Genomic DNA, 18,946 nt, shown 5'->3' on the forward strand with positions numbered 1-18,946 from the left:
TAGTATCTTGTTGACAGCTGCCCCAATTGGCTAAAAAAACATTTCTATAAGCTACAGCAGCACAAGACACATGGAGAGTTCAGTCACTCAGTGAATCAGCATTATTTGTGCATTGCCAAAATTGCTATTGAAATTTTACTGAATTCTTTTTTCTCATATAAAGGTTTCTGTGACTTTTTAGATTGCTTTTTTTCCCGTTTTTTTTTTTTTTGAAATAAATCAGTCGTTATTCAGACACGAACCCAACATGAAATTCTCATCACATCTAGGTGGATCTCTGAAAGGGCTTTAAATTGATGCTTGTGTTGTCAACAAATGCTTCTGCAGCCATCGTCTCCTGTCAGGCTGATTGCACACAAAAAAAAATCTGTTTTCTACATACAAATATATCATGGCAAGTTATTGTAAAAGATGCAGAGGCAAGAATAACTGTAAGCTTGTAAAAAAGAATGAAAAGCCATATAAACATGAGTTGACTACATACGGAGAAAAATAAATTAGCAGATTTAACGCAGAAAAGGGCAAATCAAAGAGAAAGTGAGAGAACGCCGGCGTGTGGGAGGACGTGTGTTTGTGCATTTCTTCAAAGGGAAAGCCAAAATGATTGACCAAATTTGTGTGCTGTGTGGAGGCAAAACTTGAAGCCGTTTGGGTCATCAGACGAGAGCGGTTTGAAATTGTTAGCGGAGATGTGGATTTATTGACAGCGTGATCATAAAACCGCGGAGCACAAACAGCAGCTTGTTTGCGATTCGAGTGAGAAGGTTGCACAGGTACCTTGTGTTACAGGCTTGAACTTAAAAACTGACGCATGCCAGTGTAAACTACAAAGCTAACAACTGATGTGTTAATGCTGTCAGCATCTTAACTATGTTTACCCTTGTTTGTGCTCTAGTTTCCTTTAACTCTGTAACATTAAACAGTAACAATGCTAGTGAGCATAGATTCGTCTAAAGTGACACTCTGAACTGCACGGACTTGTTTGCTGTTTGCTGTCATCAGCACTTCTCCAACAGCCAAACAAACCCAACAGCTGCAATTGTGATTCTAAGCAATAGGAAATAATTTTCCTGTTCAGAGATTACAGTCGTTGAGAATCTGGTTTGGGAAGTGCAACCATTGTGACAGTCTCTCATTAACTGTAGCACATTGGAGGCTTCCTGTGGAGACAATTACACATTTGGCCTTTGACAATGTGACAGCGCCTTTTCTTTTTCTTTTTCACACAACAACAGAAGCACATAGCCTCACATCTAAAATGGCTGCATTTAATTGCCGCTTGTACATGTTTTATGCATCTGTTGGGACAAAAGTGGAACAAACTGCACTTTTTCTCTTTTGTTATTACCTGATAAAATTAAGTTATTTACATTTGGTGAACGGAACCTGAGCTTTAGCCGGGAAATAACAGATATTCACACACAAAGTGGGCAGTGGGAAGAAACAAACATTTCTGGAGGACTTCTTTTGGAAGCGACTTTGGCTATTGTTGTCTGACACTCTCAGGAGACCCAAGGAAATATCTAAAAAAGATGCAGCATTAAAAGCCTCTGCCCTTTAAGAAGCACCGATCAGTGAGTTCGGATTTTGCACAGCTTTGACAGCGCACCGACGAGCCGACAAGCTTCATCTTGCAACCATGTGTCTCCCTGCCCTCGAGGTTCGTGATGATGCCTCTTCGACCGCCCATGTGCTCCCACGCCCATGTCCTCATTTCCCTGTTTTAAACTCTCATTAGCATGTTCTCAGCCTGCTAGGTTTAACTTTAGTTGCATTGCGTTCGCTTGTTTATCACGATATCAGCTGTGAGCGTGGGGAACGAGGGAAGAAGTGCAAGGGAGGGGGAAAAAAACGTTGCATTTGTAGCCCCTGCTGGGAGCATCTTCTGGGCACCCACAGAGACCGATCCATCAGAGGTAAGGTCCTCGTGCATGCTCCAGTAGTCTCCGGCCCAGCATCAGAAAGGTCAGCTCCCATTAGATACGCTGTGACAGAAGGACGTCTCTGCAGCAATTTATACTAACCCCAACTTCTGGCCCTCTCCATAACTCTGCTCTCTATCTGCAGCTTTGTGTGCTGATACTTATCTCTCACTGAGCTCGTATCCTAATTCACATATTTAGTCTGGAGAGCGACACTCCTGCTAAGGCTGCACTAAGGAAAACACAGCCTCTCTTCCTCTGTGGTGATTCCAGACACACTGTAGGAATGTGGAGCTTAATGCTGCTGTTGTTATTGTTGTTGTTGTGCTGTCTGTCTGGCGAAGCCTCATCTTGTTATTGTACTTTGGTTGATGATTACCCATGATTACTTCACAGAGTAATGAGAGGGCACTCCAGCTACAAGAGGTGCCCCAACGACATTGCTGTTTAGGAAGAGAATATCATTAGAGCGAGTGAGGGCAGCGTCCTTGAGTCTCTCTTCCTTCTCGGTCGGATCGACTTTATGACCTGCCTCTGACACGTAGCTGTGCGCCTCAGATCAGTGGGGACGAGACATGCCAGCAGCAGCACTGCTGCTTTGTGGGAAGAAGAGCCAGAGTTGCTGACAACTTGATGAGGTAGCCTATTGCCCAGCATAGTAGCAGATGCCTAGTGACCTTAGTGTGAGGATAGAAAATGCATGGACCACAATTTATCTTTCAAGTCTGCAAAAAAAGTTTAACGTGTGGCCAGTATTACAAAGTTTCGTACTAGGGGAAAGATGCTGGATTTTACAGCATTTTTCAGTTTTGGTCTCTTGACTTTACCATAACGATGTCGTACAGTTCACATTTGTATTGGCTGAGGTGTGGCCTAGCAGACAATTATGAGTAACTGCCTGTGTCGCCACATCTGTCAGTTACCAAAATCCAAATGGGTGAGTTACACACTGGAAAAACCAGGCTCAAGCTCAGGCAGCCATCTGCTATGAAGGCTACTCGTTGAATTGTTGTTATGACTAATAGGGACACTGACATGATCACAGGTCATGAGCATGTCAGTTTCAGTGGACACTGGGCATTTCTGCATGGGAGTATATGGGGTCTGGCCAGTGACTGTTGTCTAACTTGCTTTTTGGAGCCAGCCTCAAGTGGTCACACCAGGAACTGCAGTTTTTAGCTTCACCTGTGTGTTAGCTTTGTTTTTACAGTTGGACTAATACAAAATGAACGACTGACTAAACAAAAGACAGTTTCCAGTATATTGAATGAATGCAGTGTAACTCTAACTTAAGTAAGAGAAATTAGTCTGCGTGTTCTGGCTGGCTTGTTGACTTATGTCTTTGTGGCTTCTCACCTCGGCCACTCCACACATCATGTTCATTTTATAGAAAGATGATTGAGGGAAACGTTGATCTCCATTTGTATAAATTTAACACATTAGCTGCAAATTTGGATATTTTCGCAAAAACGTGCATCGCCTCTTAACAACTCTCCCATCTAATTGCATTTAGAGTGGCTACTTCATAAATGAAAATAGAAATGAATGAACTCGCAAGTAAAAATCAAATCAGAGAGCTAAATAACTGATTTGAAACAGCATTAAGGTAAAACAGTAATGATAGTACACAGACACTGACAGCACAGTGTGGGGAATAAATATATAATTCATGCTCTGCAGCCCTCTTATTGATATTTTTTTCATCTTCAGGTGCACGGATATTGTGCTGTATTGTAGATGACTGTTTCCAATGTGTATAACATCACAGAGATTGCTTTATAGTGACCCCTGCCATTATCACTGGCAACATATTGTATTCTAACACTCACACTTAAATGCCTTGTGTATGGTGTGTGCATTGCTACTGCAAAAATTCCCACAATGCAGTGTTGCCGAAGTCAAAATGTCCATTGTGAATATGAATATGAGTCACATAACTTTGATATGCAAAATATTCAGAGAACTGTTGCTGCTGGAATGTTTCACCGTCGCTTCTTCCACTTGTTTTTACTGTACTTGAACATCAGCCCTGAAGCACGGCTGAGCAAAGGCGCTGTGTACCAGGAACCCAAGATACCTCTTTTATCTACATTTTATACCACATATCACTGCTGTTGCTTCATCATCAAACAGTGGGACTCTTTGGACTCTTTCAATTTGGCTGCATTTATCCTACATCTAGCATGTAGCCCTTTGCAGTAGCTATTCTGCTCACTTCTTTTACTCTCCGGTGCTCTTTGATTACTCTGAAGCATTGCTAATGGTAAATGATATTAAGATCACCTATTGTACAATCCAGAGCGGTGGATTGTACAATGGGATTACCAAAGAGTGGTGAGCACAGGGTTCTCATTGCTCAGCATGTAGTAGAAGGAGGTTAGCAAGAGGTGGCCTGCAGCCTCGATGTCAGTCCCTGTGCACAGCTCGTCCGACGCAAAATCAGAGGAAAGGCTGCTTGACATTTCCTCTGAGTTGCGGTGCCACATCATCTTATTTCCTGCCTCTTGTAATTTCTTATCTTTTCCGTTTATCCTCGATCCCAACCTCCCCACCCCCATCCGCCCGTCTTCCTAGCCGCCTCATCTTTTGGCCTCTCATCTTTCCCTCCTCGTTAGCTCGGTCTTTCTGTTTCTCTGTCACTCGTCTTTGGAGAAAAAGAGAGGAGAGCGGGCGTGAAAGAAAGAAAGAAAAAAAAAAGAGGCGCTCTATGCCGTTACCATGGCAACTGCATCTCGGAGCCGAGCCAGTAGTCTTCCACAGACGTGCATGCTCCCTCCCTCGTTTTCCCTCCACTTGGCTAGCTTAGATGAAAGCTCAGCTCTGATGAGAGTGAAGAGAAAGAGGCAGAAGAAACACGAAGGAAAGGCAGCACTTGTTAGGGAAAAGTAGCGTGTCATAACCCTCTGAGGAAACAATACGCCGCTCCCTGTAATGAATTATTATTACTGATGGCAGATATCAAAGGCAGACCTTGTCAGTAAACTGCACCCAGTGTACAACAAAGGAAGCATGCAGCACATTCTGCACTCTCTGATTCTTTCTTCTCCTTCGCAGAGGTCTCGGTGAGAGCGGTGATCGAGGCCGTTGTGGGTAATAGTCTGTTGCAGGAAATTAATGCCTTTGCAGAGCTTGACTGCCTCGCTCTGTGACATCAATCTGCGTTAATTTGGTAATTAATCTGATTTCAAGAGATGTCTCAATAAGAGACCCCACCGAGTGCCGAGCCCACTCCGGATCGTGTGATTTGTATTCTCTCTTACGTGTTACCTGCTTGAACGCGCGTCCTCGACAGGCTTTCTCATTATCGGCTGGCATGAATCGAAGATATCCCTTCAAAAGCAACAGTAGCTATCAATCTGAGTATGGTTATAAAATGTGTCACGCTTCGCTGTGGGCTTGCTAACATGTTTGAAGTGAGAGTGAAAAACGTCCACAGCCATGAACAGACACTGTTAGAGCGGAGCTGCTCTCAGGTAATTTGTTGCTTTGAACACAGCACAACTGAGACAGATATATTCACAGAAACGGCTGTAGATGAATGCACCGTGTCATGTAGCCCAGATGGATCTTAAACGGTGATGGTGGTGGTGGTGGGGGGAGGCACGTCAGCTTCTGTTTCTCTTGGACAGAATGAGAAAGCGCGCACCTGTAAAGCACGCAGGGGAGAGGCTCGTTATTTTCGGCTTGACTGAATTGGACCGGGGGAGGACGCTGGTGTGCTTCCTCCTCCGTCAGAGCGCGATACCTGAGCTTTACCTCTTCACTCGGGGAAGTTTACTTGGCAGTCATACCCACGATCCAGCCAGTGACAGAAAATTGATTTGGCACCTCATAGCTCAGTACTCAGCTGGATCAGACAGCGAGGAGGAAATGAGGCCCTGAGCGGACATACCAGTCCACGCTTCACTTTTGTCCCCAAGGAGGAGAATTCATTTCTGTCAATTTGCTGTGATTGTAAGTAATGGGGCAGTTGTGATAGAGCTGCAGACCAGGAGGAGGAGGAGGAGGAGTGAGAGGAGGGGTTCACACTCCTTTAAACACGTGCGTGTATGTCAAGACCTTCTCTGGTTTGGAGTTGGGAGGGGACTGTCTTTTCCTCTGAACCAGTGTGAACCGGTTGTGCTGCCCGTGCTGGCTGTGATTGCCTACAATCCTCAGGTGCATTATTTTGATGTGATTTGCTGCTTGTGGGGCATAGAGACCTCCAGGGTCATATACAGTATGGATTATATACAGCACAGACCTTCAGGGGACTTGTGTAAAATGCAAGCATTTTTCCTGTTATGCTTACACATTATGTACACTGCCTTCTTTTGATTAAAGGTTAAAGAAGAACGTGTTCCTGGGTCATCTTTTTTTGTTTTTTGTTTTAATCCGCCCCTAGACTGAAAAAATAATGAGCAGCTTCTTCATTGTTCAGTAAATTGCAAAAATAAAAGCAGGAGCAGGAAGTTTTAACTACTGTGTATCTGGGCCATTCGCACTAAAATGTTCCACGGCTTCAGAAGCTTCATACTTAAATCGCTGCTCTCCGCTAATGTTCAGCAGTCATACAGTGAGAAATCCATTGTTGGCAGGCAGAGCTGCCTGTTCCCTTTTAACAGACGACTAGGCAGTGCACACAGTGTCATTTTTATTTTTGCATCTCGCACGTAAATGTATCTAACCCACGTGGGCTTCTGAGACATTAAACATGAAGCCTCAGCGGTGAAACAAGAGTTCTCAGAAGAGAACATAAATTATTACACAGAAAATCTACAATGTGAACAAAATACTTCTCCTGTGATGGCGTTTTTAAGTACTACAAACAAAATCTGAGTCACAAAAAGCTTCCTTGCTTAAAACTGAAAAAAAAAAAAAAATGTAATATGGTGCCAGGAGATGGAACAAAAAGGGGCGGGGTGCAAAATATTGCAAACAGAAGTCCTTGATGTTTCCTCTCCATTAGTCATTTTATACGAGACAGCCTGTTTTGTTGATGCATGTTTGCTCCATACCATATATAACACTGGCTATTTACTGCACATATTGTGACTGTTGCACAATAACCTGAACACGCAGGCATTGTAGGGGAAAACCTCTTTCATATCAGCCTGGAAAACTTTTTCCTGAACTGAGCACAAAGCATAGAAAAACAGGCTAAAGCTCACTAATTACCACTCCAGACTCAGATGTTGCTAAAGCAAGGCGAAATGCCACGTAAACCCTGTAAAACTCCAGCCTAAATTTTCAGCTACTTCTGTTTTTGTATAAATTTAATTTGCGAGTATTGTGTGTTGTTTAGTGAGCTATGGAGGTAAGCCTTTAACGCAGACTTCTCCACTAATGTGGATAAACTAACACATCCTAAAATAATCTAAGACAAGCTAAGCTAATCTGATCTAAAACAAGCTAAGCTAATCTACAATAAGCTAAAACAGGCTAAACTAATCTAAGATAAGATATATAAGACTACAGTTTTTATGTAGTTGTATTTATATTTAGTTTCATTTTTATTTCTTTACTCCACATTTTAGAAGGAAATATTGTGATTTTTACTTAAAAAAACTCATTTACTCACTAGTTAGATAAAACTGACACAAAAATATGCATCCATGCAAATGCTAACCTACCTACCAGTTTTGCAATGGATGCTTATTGCTCTGATTCCTGAACCAATTAAATAAACTGAAACTTTACTTGTTGCTTTAACTTGGTAGAATAGTAATTCAACAATGCATCTGCTGCAACATTTCTACGCTGTGGTTTCTAACTAGTGCAGAGGTGTCTGTGAGAGTGTCTTAAGTGTCTTAAGTATTTATCTTCTGGGCCTCTGTTTAGACGTGCTAACTGACATAACTGGCTGCTCTGTTGTGTCACTGCAGTTGCGGTTATTGTTCTATCCACCCACACCTACACCCTGCAACTAAAGACAGCAAGCTCCAACGAATTTCCAGGAAAATTAACACTTGACTTTGGTCGCTGATGATACGTAATAAACCTATATAACTGAAACAAAGCGTCTGCTGCTCTCTATGCATTTTTATATTTATTAGGTAGAATATTTTCTTTATGTGACGAACATTGGACTATTAGGTTTAATAACTTGTGCATATATGCGCTCAAATCAGACAGACTGAAGAATTACAGGCGTAGCTGCTGATGGATAAGTAATCTCCTACTGTTACCTTTTTTTCTCTTTAACAGCTGGTATTTGAAGCAAATACTGACTATAGCACTCATAACCTCATTTACTTTTTTGTGGTATTCGTCACCTGAGTGTCGGAACTTGCCTTGCTTAAATAGATGATCACTATCTGGCTGAGTGAGGGATTTTATAATTAAAGTAAATGCCCTTGACGGCAGCTTGAATTATGTCTTTGCAAGTGGTGTTTTACAAAGAAAGCACAGCTTTTAGAATTTATAATGAAGGCGCCATTATGGTTTGGGAATACATGCATTTGTGTTCAGAATATTTTTAGATTTTTTTCTTTTTCTTTTTTAAAGAGGGGAACGATTAATGACATCGATATAGCATTGTAGCCCTACACACAGTTATTTTTCATTATAAACTTGATATTATATATTTGCAATGCTCCTGTCTCCTCTCAGGTTGGTGTTACTTTGCTGAAGTGACAGAGGAAGGCCTCGAGTCAGAGGTGAAGAACGCAAACAAGGAGTCCTCCCGGACAGCAGGGGGAAGCAGCAGACATGCAGGACTCAGCCTCTGACAGTAAAATAGCGAAACAGGTCAGCATGGATCTCATAGTACTACTAGACTACTGTTAATGCTACAGAAATCTAGTTGGTGGAAACACAGTAAAAACACACCGCCATTTGGAAAAACATGATATTATAGCTTTTATATAGTGAGTTTGGAACTGTTCTAAGTAAAAGCTAAACTGAAAAATAATTGTTGTCTACACAACCAAAGTCTTTATTCTTCATTAAACTGTTTACGTCTAGCCCATTATCTAATCTTCTTGATTAATCTGTGCCAGACTATTCCTGTATCTTGTAATGCCATACACATATTGGATGGCATACAATCACCAGTTGCTTTGGAAAAATGTGTGTTCCTCCACTGGTTGAAAGTGGTTCCTGGAGGTTGCTGGCTCTTGCTGCATGAAACTATAAAGAAAGTGAAGCACCAAAAATGTCAGCGTGATTGTTTTGTTTGCTAGCTGCTACATGAAGTTTTAAGGCTGTAAAACCCCTCACTACATACTTTATACACTTTTCTCAGACAGGGATGAACATTTTCACACTTCGTAGAAAAATAAGTCCAGTATTATAGAATGAAACCAAAGGCACCCACGTTTGCCTTTGACGGTGCAAAACATTTCGTCAACATTGTTGTTGTTTGTTGGGGAGAAAACTTACAAACATACAGTGCAGCACTATAGAGTCTCACTGCTAGCGAACGAAGATTTATGTAAATTTTACAAGCTGAACGCATTCTGTACTGTACAGGAGACGCCGCACGAGATTGATTGACAATGGTCTACAGCCAATTAGGACGCAAAACACAATGTGCTGTAAAAAGCATGCAAAATTGCACCAAAAACAAAAAAATCCACGAAACAGTGAGTACAGTCCACTGTATAGTCCACTGTACTCGCTGTTTCGTGGATAGTACATCTTTAAAAAGTACCCTCATTTCTCCTCAAACTATGACTGTTGCAATGTGCTAGTGAGCAAAGCGACTGCCGTGCAGTTGCAATGGGCGACTGAAAGTCTGTAAGCCTGTGTAACTGGAGCTGCAGTAATCATTTTCCTGGGAACTGCTTTCAACCTCCTCCAGCCACTTCATACCCGTCTCTAGGCCTGTGTAGTCGGGCTTATTCACTTAATCCTAGATTGTCACCAAGATTGTCACATGTCCAAAATGGTGGACGAGAAATAAATGTATTTATATGAATTAAACTATTCAGGCAGTCATGCTAACTTAACAAATGCTACTAATGTTCGTAACATGACATATTGCAATTTGGGGTATGCGAGATTTAAAGTCTTTCCAGTGAACATCATTACTAGACATTATGACATGTCAAGCCATATACCACTTAGAAGTGTAAGAAAGAAGAAGAAAAGTTTTGGCTGTTGGTTTTGTTAGCTAGCAGCAGTTGCTATTTAGTGGGTGTGGTGAGAAATTGTCACCAGCTCACAGGCCTTTTTATAGCCACCATAGCCACCATTGTATAATGCAGGTCTGACTACTGATGTTAAAATGTATCTAAATAAAACTCAGCTGTTTTATGTTTATGTGTCTGCAAAAATGACTTGTGTTTATGGATTTTTTGTTTTTGTTGTTTTATTGAATATATTTGTGTTTCCTGACAGTTTGGCACTGAAGCTCATAACTCACACAGATTTTTGCAAAATACAACTCTCACACTTAAAAGAGTTTGTTTGTCCAGACGGTCTTCTCAGGACAGAGCTTCCATATAACGTGAATCCACTTATTTTGTCATATTTCAGCACAAGATTTTTTTTTGGTTGCCATAACTGTATTTCTTCTGGAGCAGAATGGTTGTATTTCATTTCAGATTATCCTTTAACAATTACTTTAATGACAGAAACTCAAACTGTCATTTCATTTTCTATATATTTTTCTTATATTTACATGTAAAGGAGCAGAACAAGCACATGGATGGACACAGAGAAACCGATGACATGTCTGAAAAAACGTCTCCCAACAAGAACCTGAAATCTCCCCAGAAAGGCTCCAAACGGCTTAAAACAGCCCCCTTTAAAGTGACCCTACTGGATTCCTCCGAGTTCGAAGGAGAAACTGAGGTACGCCAGACGGAAAACAATTTGCATTTACATGTTTTCTGGAATTAGGCTTATCGTGCTTTGAGCAAACAGTTGGAAAAAAGGGAACATTATGTTTTTCCCTTTGTTGTTGGTTCCCTCTGTGGGCAGTTGTGTGTGTTGTATAGTGTTGCACAAAGCGGATAAAAGGGGCAAAAAGAATAAAAGCGAGGGTGCCATGCTGAGAACTCACCAGAGGGTGAATTCAAAGAAATCTTACACATTTCTGTAATACACACAGAGACACAAAGAAATAATGCAGTTTAAAGTCTTCATTCCACACAAGAGATGTGTCGTCATTACACTGCAGAGTGAAATAGGGCATTTGCCGCTTGCTGAGAAGGGAAACTGAATGCATGCATAAGTGAGGACAGAAGAGATAGATGTAAGTCTATTTCCTTAGATAAATACAAGGCATCGACGTTATGGTAGTTTATGACTAGCAGCAGCATGCACCTCAGGCAGAGGAGGCCTATCTATTTTTGGCTAAAATATCTTTTCAAGATGTGAAGGATGTCTTTATATTCAGTTACTTGACTGTGGAGATGACTGGGCAGCAATATTTCAAGCTATGTGACGTTTCAACTTTTTATCCCACTCAAAAGAAATCTGTGTGGATGTACATCAAAAATCAGGAAGTGAATAGTCTGTCTGGAGCCATCGTGTGTGTACAAAAGCTTAGCGGGCACAGTGGACTGTGTGGCTGTGTTACAACAGATGGATGTAGCCATTGGTTTCTGGAGTTTCATTTGATGTATTTTGGAGCTAAGACTGAATATATTTGGATGACACACTTGATTAGCAAACTGCATCCAGAAACTGTTCGTTATCAACAAACTAATGAAATCCTAGAAATTCATAATCAAAGTGACCCTGACTTTAAGTTTCATCAGTATCTAAATGTCTCTGTAATAAAAATAGCCATCCATTGTACAGCCATTGTTTTCTAATGGGAAAACTTTAAATCTGAACTGTGAAGAATATTCTAGGCTGGCGTAAAACAGATTTTTGTAACATCTTGTAAACATGCTTTGGAAACTGACAATAGATCAGTTTTTGCCCCTTTAGCGATTCTAAATAGCATTACAGCAGATATTGCTGCAAAGACACAAGTGTTGCACCACATCGCATCACTTTTCTGCTTCCCCTGAACCCTAGCAACCACCGGCACCACAGCACATGGACACAGAAGGAATAACTGCGCTCGCAACCGAGAGGCATTCCTGTTCCACTGCTCAGTCTAATTCAGTTCAGTTCACTTCAGTTTTATTTGGATCAACTAAAGGCTTTTCAGGGAGATTTTAGACTCATCTAATAATAATGAATTATAGTCGTCAAGCCTTGAGCTAGTTTTTCACCATCACTCTTAGACAGGATGTTTCAAACTTTAAAGATATTGTGCAAATTTAAGAAAACAGCCCCATGTATTTTTTTTTTCATATTTAAGGACATTCCCTGCTCAGAAATAACTCCAGGATTCCTCACAGTGTTACTGTAATGCGATCCAAAGAAAGTATCTAGACACCACATTTCAAAGAAAACTGTCCTTTGTTACAATTCTGTATTCTTACGCTCCTTATTTTACAAAGAGGAGGGTGGAAAGGCGTTTCTGTGAACATGTTCTTCATTTACATTAGTAATTTCTCGATACAGCAGATCCTACTATTTGTTCTCCTTATGTTCACCTTATGGTTACTTGGCAGTGATGCTTACAGGCAGTGTTTTTGAACAGAAACATAATTTTTTATGGCTGTTTTTAGTGTACAAATCATTTTCGGGTTGCCAGTGGTCAGCATGTCCTTTTAAGCTCCAGTGACACAGTTCAGTAATATCCTGAAGGCAAATGAAAATAGTAAACTGCAGAACAGCCATGCACATTTTGTTGTTTACTGAGTTTAAATAACTTTTATGTATATTAACTATTATAAAGCAACTTAGATCCTGAAACTCTCTTTATAGCCACCTAGCACTGATATATTGAACTCTCCTGTAAAAGCACACGTCTTTAAGTTCAAGAATCACATGGTTACATGATCATATTAAATAACTAGAAAGTGCATTTTCTGAAGAAACTGCAGTGTGAATGCTTGAATCTGAATGTATGCACTGAAATGAATTAATATTAACCTAAAAATGTTGAATGAGCTGGAAAAAACAGAATTTTTAACCTGAAAACAAAAGTGCAGAACCTTTGAAAGCTGATTTTTACACAGAAGAAGTTGGAAAATAGCTGAAAATGTTTTAAATGTAAATTAGAAAAACCTAAGATTCAAAGTCAGAAAACATCTGAATGAATATTAAAAGTTCATATTCTTTGAATCACTGAATGACTAAAATGTGATCCCTCCACTTGGATCCACACAGTTTAAAAAATGTAAATGTCTGAGCTTTGAAAGACAGTGTTGGAAAGAGAACAACGATGGTGACATTTTGAGGGTAAAATGATGGCTGTAGAGCAAACACTGTGGACACAGCAGCAGTTGAAAGAGAAGTGTTTAAGATGAATCTTGGCAGAGTGAGAGAGAGAGAGCTCGTTAAGCAGGCAGGTGTGAGCCTGGTTGCTATAGTGACTGCACCCAATGGCTCCATACACACGCGCACAGACATGCACCTCACTTTTGCTGCTTAAAATGAACAGAAAAGTCAGGTCGAAACAAATCGCTCCCAAATGAAAAGTACAGGTCCTATTGACGAAATTCTTTCACCGTGAGTGGCAGCAATGTCCAGTCTACCTAATTCTCAGTTTTCATGCCTGTGGAGCTTATTATATGGACGTGGTGACAGTGTAAAAACACCATGCTCTTCTGATTTTCAAACGAACCTTCTGAGCCATTTTAACATTAGAGTCTATGGAGGAGTTGGAGGGAGGAGGCTGTGCATTGGTGACATTTATGAAAGAACCCTAACACCTAGTACAATAGTAAACACATTGGATGAAAGAGGACAGCGATGGCTACGTTTTGAGGGTAAAATCATACCTGTAGACCAAACACCGTGGACACAGCAGCAGTTTTAAAAAGATTTTAAGATTAATTTTTTGCTCCTCTCACTCTAGCAGTTGAGCTGTCTCACTCTAGCCCCAACATTCCGTCCCACACACACCCATTATAAACTCTGAAATGGCTGAAAAAACATCATGAAACTTAAACTGGAACTGAAGAAAAAGTATAATAGATATTGAAAAGATAAATACATGTTGAATAGTTGAATGTCTTGTCTTCGTTTTAAAGTTTGAATGGTGGCTCTACGTCAACGTATGTGGAAGTAGATACAGTTTAAAGAGGAGTAAGTTGAATGAGGATTTGAAGGGTCTCCCCATTGAAATACATGGGAAATTTTTGTTGAAAAAAGTTGAATAATTTTAAAAATATAAATGTTATAAATGAGAAAAATACAAGCAGTCATGTCCAAAAGAAGAGGAATCTAATGGTGTTTGAATGGTTTTCTAAGTTGAGCGGTTTTGAAGGAGATAGAGTACAAAAAAGCGTCACGGAATCTATAATAATAAAATAGAACTAGAAAATTTGCATTTCCTCTTGAAAATGCAGTGTGGATGCTGTAATGCTGAAGCTGTCTGCTAAAAATAGCTGAAAAAGTTGAAAAGTTGCAGAAATTGTAAAATTTGCAGAATCAAAGGAACTTTGCTAAAATGTAGTAACTTAGCAGAACTGCAATATCTTAGAGGAAACATAATACTTGGCAGAAATACAATAGCATAGCAGAACTTAGCAGAAACATTGTAACTTACAGGAAACACGATAACTTCTCAAAAATACAAAATTTAGTAGAATTGTATAAGATAACAGAAAGAATATATTTAGCCAAACATTCTTAAACATTACAGAAATACTATGATTTAGAAAAACAGTACAACATAGCAGAAATGCTGTGATTTACCAGAGACATTGTAATATACTATGAATATTTTAATTTTATATAAATACTATGTTTTAGCAAAAATACTCCAGTTTAGCACAAATATTATAAAATAGCAGAAATACTATTCTATAGCAGAAATACTATATTTAGAAAGAAAAATATAATATAGTAGAAATACTATGATTTAGCAGAAATCCTACAATATAGCTTAATAACAATGATTGAGAACAGATACTATGATTGAGCAGAATAGTAATAACTTAAGTGAAAATATTGGAAAGGTAAAATGACAAGCTGAATAAAAGGAACATGGTTAAGTTTGCTGTTACATTTTACATTTTATCCAACAATGATATGCTACCCTAAAAGGGTCTTTGTCTCTCTCTCTCTCTCTCTCTCACACACACACACACACACACACACACACACACACACACACACACACACACACACACACACACACACACAGCAGCAGCAGCAGAAAGTGAACAGGGGCTGTTAACAGCATGTTTCTAGGTCAGTCAAACAGCTGTGAGCTTCTCAATTTGAATCCACCAGTCAGAGAGGCTGTGTGCTTTTTCCCGCCAAAACTGGTGCACCAAGTGCAGGCTTTTACACATGCAGCACAGAGAGAGACAGGATTTTTGCAGTCTATTTCTCATAGTCAGGACTCCCCTCAAACAAACAGCCATAAATTCCTAACCGTAGGGGCTAAAACGGTCATTCTTAGACCGTTTTGTTCAGACGACATGGGGGAATCTTGAAATGTTGACCATTTTTTAAAAAAAGAAAAGAAATATTATAGATATATGACATGGATTATCTTTTGACTTAGAAGCCATGAAGGCAACAATATGCAAATTTGAATGTGCAAGCCCTCAGATATATGATTGGTTGTCTCAGAAGCCATATAAAAAGCAGTAAAACTGTACTATGATTTGGTAGAAAAACTATAATTAATCAAAAATACTATATTTGGCAGAAATACAATTTTTTAGCAGAAACACTATAGTTAGCACAAATCTTATGAAATAGCAGAAATAGTATGATATAGCAGAAATGCTGTATTTAGCACAAATACTGAACAGCAGCAGAAATGCTATGACTTAGCACAATATGAATAACTTAAATAGAAAAATTGGAAAAGCAAAATGGACAGCTGAAAAAATCCTGAACATGCTAAGGGTCCCTCAAATGTAATTGTTAAATGGAAACAAATCAGCAAAAAAAAGTATAACAGTCACACAATCAAAAATATGGACACATATGGAAACACACAGGCACAGAGAGACACACAGGATCAAATTCAGTCAACCAGTCTAAATATATTGAATTTAAATCATACAATAAGATGCTCCCATAAAAACTCTCTCTCGCCCTCTCTTTCTCTCTCTCTCTCTGACACACACACACACACACACACACACACTAGCAGCAGCAGCAGCCAAACAGCCTGGGAGCTGCTGAATTTGAATCCACCAATCAGAGAGGCTGTGTACTTTTTCCCGCCAAAACAGGTGCACCTGTTTTTACAGACATGCAGCACAGAGACAGAATTTGTGCTGTCTATTTTTCATAGTGAGGATTCCCCTCAAACAAATGGCTATAATTTCCTAACCGTGAGGGGCTAGAACAGTCATTCTTACACCGTTTTGTTCAGAAGAGATGGGAAATCTTAAGGTGTTGACAATTTATCTTGAAAATATGAATTATTGAAGATATTTGACTTCTAATGCACCATAACTAATGCCCTCAAACAATGCTTTCTAACTCTAAATCTATTTGGAGTCTCGATATCATTCTTTCACCGTAAGAGACAGCAGTCTTTGGTGAACAGTCATGGAAATTTTCAGGTCTCTGTGGAAATCCATCAAAAAGATATGACGAGAGAAAAAAAGTGCCTCATTTCCAGAGTTTGAAATCCGAGGAAATCTGAGCGAGGGACAATTTCCTACCCTCAAACAAACCCAATTCATGGCCAAATGGTAATAGGTGAGAAAGAAATTCTTGAATTGTGAGCGTCAGGAGTGTCTGAAGATATATTGGCACAAGCCTCATGTCTTAACTTCGCTGCATTAAGGAGATATGACGATTTGAAAATGCCTCTCATTAGAAAAACCAGCGGTGATTTTGAACAAGCTCTCCATTGACTTTCTATGGAGAGTTTCCAGACTTTGTGTTGGTCTGAGGAGATTTGCCAAAATTCTATTATACAGAAATACTGTAATCAGCACATATACTGTAACATGACAGAAATTCCTCCACCTAGTAGTAATACTATAACATAACACAAATATTATGATTTGGCACAAAAACCATGATTTGGCAAAATACTATGATTGAGCAGAAGTACTAAGATGTAGTAAAAGTACTTTGATTTAACAGAAATACAATTATGGAGGAGTAATACTTTAAAATGGGAGAAATATTGATACACACACACATACACAGAGCCTAAAGGGAACAGTATTTGTGCCATGGAGTGTTAACAAGAATGTGAGGTCCATATTAGAAAAGCTGGTAAAATCATAAAAGTTTGCAGAATTGTAATAAATGATCAATATGAATTACTGGTCTGTGATAGTGTATTAATTTGTAGGGCAAAAAACATGTTGTCCAAGGTGGAATTGAACCCACGACCTTTGGGTTGCAGACCTGTGTCATTACAAACTGTGCCACTGGGAAAGAGAACGGGGGCCTGGAAAACAGGGTGATGAGCAGTCAGAATTAGATCGCGGTGAGAGGCAAAGAGCGCCGTTTTTTGGAGTTACAAAACGTCGTGTAACTCAAAAACTAGGTGGACTAGAAGCATAATTCTTGTACTGGGCGAATCAGCGGACTTTGGTGTACTATGCCTGCGATTTTCATTGCTCTTTGTACATCCGTCGCTGAGATATGACGAGAGAAGAAACGGCAGACCTCAGATATGATTGGCTGGCTGGGAAGCCGTGCAGGCCCTGATATGTAAATTTGAATGTCTCAGTCCTCAGAGGATTGGCTGCCTGGGGACCTGGCAAAAGTATATAGTAATAGTATGATTAAGCATAAATACTACATTTAGCAGAAATACTGTATTAAGCACAAATCCTATAAAAAGCAAAAATACTATATTAAGCAATATAAATATCCTATAAAAATCCTATAAAAAGCAAAAATACTGTACTATGATTTGGTAGAAAAACTATAATTAATCAGAAATACTATATTTGGCAGAAATACTATATTTAGCACAAATCTTATAAAATAGCAGAAATAGTATGATTCAGCACAATAGTAATAACTTAAACAGAAAAATTGGAAAAGCAAAATGAACAGCTGAAAAATGCTGAACATGCTAAGGGTCCCTCAAATGTAATTGTGAAATGAAAAAAAAAAAAATCTGCAAAAAAAAAGTATAACAGTCACACAATCACAAATATGGACACATATGGAAACACACAAGCACAGAGAGACACACAGGATCAAATTCAGTCAACCAGTCTAAATATATTGAATTTAAATCATACAATAAGATCCTCCCATAAAAGGCTCTCTCCTCTCTCTCTCTGTCACACACACACACACACACACACACACACACACACACACACACAGGGAGAGACAAGCAAGTTTCTAGGTCAGTCAAGCAGCCTGGGAGCTGCTAAATTTGAATCCACCAATCAGAGAGGCTGTGTACTTTTTCCCGCCAAAACAGGTGCAGCCGTTTTTACACACTCAGCACACAGAGAGACAGGATTTCTGCAGTGTATTTCTCATAGTGAGGATTCCTCTCAAACAAATGGCCATAATTTCCTAACCGTAGGGGCTAGAACGGTCATTCTGACACCGTTTTGTTCAGAAGAGATGGGGGAATCTTCAAGTGTTTACAATTTATCATTAAAATATGAATTATTAAAGATATTTGACTTGTAATGCACCATAACTGAGTAGAGGCAAGCGAAAACTGCCTTGACTTGCCCTCAAACAACGCTTTCTAACTCTAAATCTATTTGGTGTATTGATATCATTCTTTCACCGTAAGAGACAGCAGGCTTTGGTGAACAGTCATGGAAATTTTCAGGTCTCTGTGGAAATCCATCAAAAAGATATGACGAAAGAAAAAAGTGGTTCATTTCCAGAGTTTGAAATCTGAAGAAATCTGAGCGAAGGACGAATTTCCTACCCTCAAACAAGTGTAACTCATCTCAGAACGGTAATAGGTAAGAAAAAAATTCTTGAATTGTGAGAGTCAGGAGTGTCTGAAGATATACTGGGACAAGCCTCATGTTTTAACTTCGCTTTGTTAAGGAGATATGACGATTCGAATATGCCTCTCATTACAGAAATCCAGCGGTGATTTTGAACAAACT

General features: G+C 39.5%; 1 protein-coding gene across 3 annotated transcripts in view; it reads left to right on the forward strand.

Annotated features, from left to right (window-relative positions):
* The window catches only part of LOC116327039 (band 4.1-like protein 1), a 136,984-nt gene that overhangs the window by 43,883 nt on the left and 74,155 nt on the right, over nt 1-18,946 (forward strand). For all 3 annotated transcript variants that reach the window (XM_039612208.1, XM_039612209.1, XM_039612207.1), the window contains exons 2-3: nt 8,514-8,651; nt 10,536-10,700. In XM_039612208.1, the coding sequence (XP_039468142.1) occupies nt 8,613-8,651; nt 10,536-10,700 (204 nt within the window). In that variant the 5' untranslated portion in view covers nt 8,514-8,612. The remainder of the gene's footprint in view (nt 1-8,513; nt 8,652-10,535; nt 10,701-18,946) is intronic.

Source organism: Oreochromis aureus, linkage group 5, assembly GCF_013358895.1.
Source record: "Oreochromis aureus strain Israel breed Guangdong linkage group 5, ZZ_aureus, whole genome shotgun sequence".
Classification (NCBI taxonomy): Eukaryota; Metazoa; Chordata; class Actinopteri; order Cichliformes; family Cichlidae; genus Oreochromis; species Oreochromis aureus.